Source organism: Halyomorpha halys, unplaced genomic scaffold, assembly GCF_000696795.3.
Source record: "Halyomorpha halys isolate HHAL.00 unplaced genomic scaffold, Hhal_1.1 Scaffold1412.1, whole genome shotgun sequence".
Taxonomy (NCBI): domain Eukaryota; kingdom Metazoa; phylum Arthropoda; class Insecta; order Hemiptera; family Pentatomidae; genus Halyomorpha; species Halyomorpha halys.
Genome location: NW_027113039.1, coordinates 1 through 8091, shown reverse-complemented (window position 1 = coordinate 8091; position 8091 = coordinate 1). Strand labels below are relative to the sequence as shown.

Here is an 8091-nt window from a genome sequence, read left to right as displayed (position 1 = left end):
TCCTTCGTAAAATCCTCAATGCTCCTTATTTTGTTACTAATAAAACCATCCATAAAGACCTAAATGTTCCTTATGTAATCGATCTAGCCCAAACCCGATATTATTCCTTCCATAATAAACTCCCTAACCACCCAAACACTCTAGTTTCTAACCTTGCTTCCTCTTCCATTCCTGGCAATCCTCCGAGGCGCTTGAAAAGAAGATGGCCTCGTGACCTTATATTGTAAACTGTTTTTAGAGTTCTACTACTGGGTAGTTTCTCTACATGCTGCATCATATCATATGTCATTATAATCAAATTTACTTGTTGTATTTTTTATACAGTTGTAAATTATCAATAAATAAATAAAAAAAAAAATGATTTTTTTTTTTTGGTGTGACTCTACACACTTCTCCCAGCTATGCTCCCATATTTGTAATCCATCCAAAAAGTACTCAGCGTTTTTCTCTGCAAAATAATTGTTCACGAACGTGATTGCCACTTAATTTGAAGAAAATCTCGGTCGCCCGAGATGAGGGAACAAAAAAGAGTCTCTTGGGGCTAGATCTGGTGAGTAAGGCGGATGGTCAAGCAGTGCAAACCCTAAATCGTGGATTTTCGCCATGGCAACCGCTGAGGTGTGGGACATGTGTCTTGGTGAATCAGGATTTTATTATAGTAAGTTAATCGATTAAAATAATTCCTTCACTATCCCATAAACAGTCGGCATCACTTTCCCAGCCGAGGAAACAGTTTTTGCTTTTTTTTGAGCCGGTTCCCCCTTTGCAGTCCACTGTTTGGACTGTATTTTTGTTTCGGGGGTATAATAGTGTATCCAAGTTTCATCTACTGTAATTAATCGGCGCCAAAACTCGGATTTATTGCGCCTTAACTGCGCCAACAGAGCGTTGAAAATGTTCATTGGAACACATTTTTAGTCTAACGTGAGCACACGAGGCACCCAACATGCGGACAGCTTTCTCATAGCTAAATGTTAATAAGTAACAAACACGTTCTTTTGACATGTTCATAATCTCTGCTATCTTTCTTCGGCGGTCGTCTAGCACCATTTGGTGATCTTTGGCGATGTTTTCGTCGGTAGTTGCAGTTTTTGGACTTTCCGGACGTTCATTATCTCCCAAGCTCTTACGATCACGTTTAAATTCAGCTGACCAAAATTTCACTGAGGGAAATGATGGTGCAGAGTCCCCATACACCAAATTCAACTCAACGTCTCAATACTTTTCGAGATATAGTTTTTCAGACACAATTAAAAAAAAAAAAAATAAGTTGATTGTTAATTTACATATTATATGGTTAAATATAATCAATCTTATTGCTAGTGTGATAATATTGCAACAGCGTAGGTTATTAATATTATTTAATGATTTTGACATTTTACTGCATACCTTCAAAATGAGTTATATTTTCTAAATCTCAGGGTATTTGCCAAAATGAATTCACGTATTGGTGAAAATATTTTAGTTAGAAAAACTATATCTAGAAAAATAATGAACGTAAAGAGCTCTATTAGGTTTAAATTCGAAGCTTGTTAAATTCACCATTAAGTAATGCATGGCGATTATTTTTCTGTGAATTGTAGTTTTTATGATATTAGCCGACAGTTTTGAAGAAAACGATATTGGATTTGGAAAAACTCTCAAACATTATTGAAAATAGAGAACTCAATTAGGGCTCAAATTAAAACTAATTAAATGGATAATTAATTAGTTATAATGCTATTTCAGGAACGTGCAACACTTTAGGAGTGATTGGTAATAAATCTACAAATGTACGATTTTGAAAAATCTTCCATCTTAGGGCAATGTACCCCTAAAAAGTGGTGAATCGTATTTAAACATTTTTACATACGTATCCGTTAGTATTAGTTTATACTTACTTCTAGGTACAACTAAATTTTAAGCTATTTTTACTAGACTTGATGGGGTTGTCAGCTTTATGATTATTATTATATCTGCTGCTATAACATCAATATTACTTTAGATTCTTTCTAAATTTGCTGTTTCTAATTCGTTTAAAGAATTTTATCTGGTATTCCAAATAATATTGTTTTTTGGAAATAAGTTTTTCCATTCTACTATTTCTAAAATTGATTTCTCCTATCTTTTCCTTTATTAAACATTTATTTATACTCATAGTGGTATAGGATGTAGTTTTGGTTCAAGGCACAAAATGATGTTTTTACAAATTTAACTTCCTCGAAATTCTAATCTGTATATGTATAAAATTGAAGTTGAGTATAACATATTACTCATCAATAAGCAATGATTCATGAAGAACGTGTTTTAAAATGCAAAACACGGTAGTCAAGTTTTAGTGAAAAAAACAAACAATTAAAACTAAACTTGTTACTCCTTGTGCTAATACCCAATTTATATTTTACTCGTGGACAACCAATCTCCCGGTTTTTACAGTTATATCGCATAAAAATTGAATAAGAATAGACTAGAAACTAAAGAGTGGTCTAAGACACATAAAGAGTAAGGTTCAATAGTATCCCCTAGAATGATTAGTTATGCAGGTGACGTACACTTAAATATTTGATTGTAATCATCTTAATAATACTTAAATATAAAAATAAAGACTTCCAATGCCAGATAAAAAAAAATTCCATTGCTATTTTAAGTCAGCAAATGAAATTTTAGTTTCTAGTGAAGGACTCACAGAGGGAACTTGTGGGAGTGGTTTCTGGGTGGGGTCTCTGTAGTCTTCATTCAGGTGTAGTTTGATTGCCTTCCAGATTTTCTTTTTGTTGTATTTCGCCTTGATATTTCTCTTAATGATATGAAAATATCCAGCATTTTTCATATTATTTTCAAAATAGTATTTAATTAACAGTGCAAACACTAAGGTAATCTATAAAGATTCACACCTGTTAATTTTTAAATCTTTACTAACATATGAAATCTCACGTTAAACGTTTAGGAGATGTGTATATTTACTTTACTACCACTACTAGGTAGAGAAAATGTCATCGCATTGAATATCTAAGTGCAGTTTTTGTATGTTTATTTAAACTAAAAAATTCATTTTTGGACATTGGTCATTGTGACTGCGCCATACTTCTCTAGACTTAATTGGCTTTTCATCATCTTGTGTAATTTCGACATCTCTGATAACCGTGTATCGAATCGGGCATCTCTTACGCAATAACGTAGACGAGAGGGTAAAGCCGTCATTATGGGAAGCTTGTAGCGGCGATTCGATTCTGGCCTGGGCGGATCGACTTTTATTTTGTGGTAATAACATATAAATAAACATATTTATTTATATTTTATAAATGGTTGGGAAAGGAGTAAAAAATAAATAAATATGCCTGAATCAAATATATGCTTTGATATTGACAAAATTATAAAATTATATCTACAACTAATAATTAATGATAGTGATAAATTAAAAAAAAAAAAATCTGAAGCAAAGATAAGGTTGAGGCTTGGCTAACTATTAACTATTAAAGGTTGAGCCAGATCAACCTTTGCAATTTGATCACTTTTACCCCAAATTTTACGAAACATGGGATTATTTGAGATCAAATCATGTTTCCCATAAAACAAACTCATAATTGTCTGAATCCAACCAGTAGTAGCAATGTTTTTTGCGTATGTTCTAATAGAAAACTACTTTTTTTTATTTATTTATTATTTTTTCGAAACATTTTATATAATCTTCCGAATGTTAACGAGAGCTAAGCTCAAGAAAAATGGAACTAATATTAGTGGGGTTTATGTGTTCAAAGGGCAGGTGGATGTGATGAGGCACATAGAGATAGGCAAACTACTTTGTGCTGTCACATTGCAGGAATGCAAGGAGAGGAGATCTGTAAGAAGTTTCTGGAGAGAAGTCTGGGCCTGAAGAAGAATCAGGATGTAGCAACCATTGACTCTCTCTACCTTCTGCTGAGAGGTTGCTGAGGACAGCTTGGCCAGACGTAGATTCAATGAGGAACCCAAGGACCACAGTCTGAAATTCCTAGTAGTAGAAGCAATATTAGCAGATGTACAGTAAACATTTTTTTTTTCTTCCAAATTGGTAATTGAATCACGTGAATGGACACTTCAGATATTTTAAAAGTATTTGGCACATGTTGAGCGGGTGGACACAAATTTAAAATATTTTTGCTGTTTTATTTCTAACGATTTATATATCATAAAACGTTCTTATGGTAGTGAAAACAAAGAACACAAGTTTAAAAGTGCTCACTTCAAAGACTACAAAGGATTACTCGCGGCTTGTGATCAACAATCGATGTATTCACAGTTTGCCATAGAGCAACTTGTGTTAAAAAATGAATTTTTATATCACACTTTAACAGCACAATCACATCGAAACCCGTTCACTTATTATTTTTTATTTTCAAAATCATTTAAGAAAGATATATGGATCGAATCGTTCCTAAAACTATTATTTTTTTTTATTTATTCACTCAAACTTACAAGCATATATAAAAAATCCAGTAAGTAAATGTAAATAATAAATGCTCAGTGCTGTCAATAGATAGTTTCTCTACATGGCTGTATCACTGCATTATCATCTTACATCAAATTTACTAGATTTATTTTTAGGTAAATACAGTTTTAAATATCAATAAATAAAAATGAATGTTTCAGAATACATGATAATCATGAGATGGAAGGTTCTGTAATCATTACTTTAAATTAGAATATTACATGGACATCTTCTTTTCAGGCGTCTCGGAGGATTATCAGGGATTATTAATGATGAGAGATTAAAAAGTAATGGGTTTGGGTAGGTAAGAAATTTGGAGAGAAAGGAGCTATATCTATTTCGGGCCAAATAGGCAAATAATGGGATATTAAGGTCTTTATGGATGAGTTTATTTGTGACGTAATAAGGAACATCAAGAATTTCGGATTGTAAGGAAGGAGGAATTTTACGGTTTGGTGAAGCTCAATTTCAATGTCTGATTATCATAGAGTATAAAAGTTTTTTTTATCGTAAATACCAAGCTTAGAGCGTTTTTCAGGTAGGTGTTGTAGTAATCGGAATCTAGGAGCAGTTCCTTGTTGTTTTAGTAGGGGGTTTCCAAGTAAGTATCTTGTCAAGAGTCTTACCTTGAGGAACACCGAAGGACTAAGAAAAGAATGATAGGCGAGATTATGATTTAAAGATTCTATCAGACAGATTGGAAAGAATTCATATGAAATATGTAGACAGAAGAAATTGACAGAGTATATACAGCAGTCCTGGGTGCCAGACTCGGTCAAAAGATTGTTCCAATCCACGATGATACTCTTGGATAGTCGAATAAGATGTTCTAAATCCAAACTGGTGGTCAGGAATAGCATGATTTAAATCAAGGATTGGATGGAGACGTTTTAATTGGGGCTTATCTAGGATTTTTCCCGTATTAAATAGTAGGAAAATAGGTAGGAGGATAGATATTGAAGTGCTTTGGAAGGGAAAAACTAAACTAAGAGATAATTAAATCGTCAGCAAATTAAATATATATATATATACATAAGTTATGGCAAGGCTTGGGGTACTGTTAGCCTAAATCCTAACCCCTCCAGCAAATAAACACAGAGAATGTATATAAGGAGATTTAAAAGCCAAAAATAAATAAGTTGATGTTTTGAAAAAATGTGTGTCGTTTCTTGCCCCTTTTTCATTTTTTTTTTCTAAGTTTGTTTTCCGACGTCTCATAAGTTATGTATATTGGGCAATATTAGCAAAGACACGAACAATTTTTTTCTATTGAACTTAGAAGTAAGGAAATTCGTGAGAATGGACACTCTATGGCAGCTGCGCAATGTTTTTGGTTCGTGATAGCTCTCACCTATCAGCTGTTGTTAGTAAAGCACTAAAACAATGAGTTTAATGTATACTTTATAAAAAATAATTAGTTATTTTCATTGGTACGTATAGAACTGTTGCTATATTTTCGATTTTGTTAATGGCATAATTAGCAATTAAGTTAAATTAATGACACATATCGTTTTAATTAGATTTAAATATTTAACTTAACAAAAAAAACTGTCATTTTTTTCTTTTGAGTGAGATACTAGTTCAAAAACCCATCATGACATTAATTCTCATGAAAGATAGAAAAAAATCTACATGAAATTATAATAATTATGAACCTTGGATGATAATGTTGAAAAGAGAGTTTTGATGATTATATGTTTATATTGATTCAAGATTCAAAAAACGTTCATTCAGTGGGTGACCTTTCAGCTTGTCTATCGTGTCCGGGAACATGCTTCCCAGTAAGATCGCTGTTGATTTTTGTTTGAATAAAAAGGCTAGGGTTAGGACTAATAAATACAACGAACATAATAATAATTTTAATTTACTAATATGGGTAGCAAGTTCTTATTTAATTCTATATTGCTTTCTTGCACGGTGAAACTATTGTAGTACTTCACTAGGATACCATTAAGTTTGTATTTTTGCTCTAAATTGTCGAGGATTTCCTTTTTCGTCTCAATAAAACCGTAGTTTCTTATAGCAATTTTTTTCAATTTTTTCCACTTCTTTTCAAAAAACATGCCCTCATTGAATTGGTACGCTCGAGTACACAAGTTGAAATTAATCAAACTGACTGAGTCCTGAAGAATCAGGATGCACTCACCGATTTGAGTTAGGTAGCGTAGGTCCAGTTGGAGAGAGGAGAGATTGGTTTTGCCCGAGATGTGCCTGATGGTATCTAGACCCAGGTGGATGCAGTCGGTGATACTGAGGAAGGACAAGAATATGAAACCATTCTGGAAGGAGGCAGACCACTCCTCCTCGGAAATGTTGCAGTGAGACACAGCAAATGTCTTGAGATTGAGGGTGGACAGTTGCAAGAAGTCCTTCCCTGTCAGGTGGAAGCCATTGGAGATGATGAAATGGGTCAAAGTACTGCTAAATCTGAGTTCTGTCACTCCCTTTGCTTCTAGAATAACCTTGCTTTGTCCAAAGGTATCACAGCGGTGTAGAAACACAGGATTGGGATAGACACCGTAAAAGGACGGGTGTGGCTGTTGGCTAGAAAAAACAATACTAGTAAACAGCTCTTTATTATCCAATAACATTTTTCTACTTTTCCTTGATACATGCTTCTTATATTTGGTGTATATTTCTACATCTGGAATCTCTGATGAAAGCAAAGCTCTGGCATTTTCGCTGTTAAAAATGATGTTTCTTAGTTTAAGCTTTTTCAGATTCGTTTGACTAGCTTTAGTGATGACTTTAGATGTTAGTTTCCTCGGTTCATCGAAGCTGATTTCCAAAACCGTGATACCTGAAAAAAATAATGAAATATTTTTAGCCATTGTATTATGTTTATCGTTTCGATATAAAATACTAACTATTTTGTAATGCCCGTTTTTTATTTTCAAAACTATAAAAATAAAATTGATAAAAAAATTGATGGAACTTCAAGATTAGGTCAAAATTTATTTTTTAAAAAGTAAACTAAAAATACTTAATTTTAACTTAAAGGTTTTAGAATTAGGATTACGATACATAATGTTCTCATTATTTTCAAATTTATAGATCAATTTCATCAAGACAAAACGCATTACAATGATCATTTATTGTACATTTTCAGTATTCAACTATTTTCTTAGTAGGGAGTCGAATTTTTTGAGAAAATAAAATATTTCGAATTTATCTAGCAACTTCGATGTTATCTCAACTTCATTATCTTCTTTTTCTTAGTTAGTAAAGGGCAAATATTGTTCGAAATTTATTAAGTAATTGTAAATTGCTTAATTGTTCTTATTAAAGCATATAATTTAATTTGACGATTCCGATAGGATCAAAAACTTTCTCTCTTATAAGTCTTGGAGACAATGGTCCGCGGATCTGATAAAAAGGAATCGTCCCTAAAGAGAGTAATTAGTAAATGGTTCTTAGTATTAACTTAGTAATGGCTTACTGGTTATGCTGTGTTCTCTTATTGGTTTTGAGTATATTTTGTATGAGCGCGTTAATATATACAATCATATTATTGATACTATGTTTAGATTGTGCTTTGTAATATTATTACTAATTTCTCTGATTATAATATTTAAAAAAAACAACATTTTTTACGTAATTTGATGATATGCATTATCATTGTAGACCAAAAATCAAGGAAATCT

At 32.5% G+C, this 8091-nt stretch overlaps 1 protein-coding gene across 2 annotated transcripts in view; it reads right to left on the bottom strand.

Annotated features, from left to right (window-relative positions):
- Positions 1–2862, bottom strand: part of LOC106689613 (uncharacterized) — a 24959-nt gene extending 22097 nt beyond the window's left edge. The window contains exon 1 of one of the 2 annotated variants that reach the window (XM_014434682.3): positions 2666–2862. In XM_014434682.3, coding sequence (XP_014290168.1) covers positions 2666–2809 — 144 coding nt within the window. In that variant the 5' untranslated portion in view covers positions 2810–2862. The remainder of the gene's footprint in view (positions 1–2665) is intronic. The other variant, XM_014434683.2, reaches the window with a different exon arrangement.
- Positions 2863–8091: the final 5229 nt, after the last annotated feature.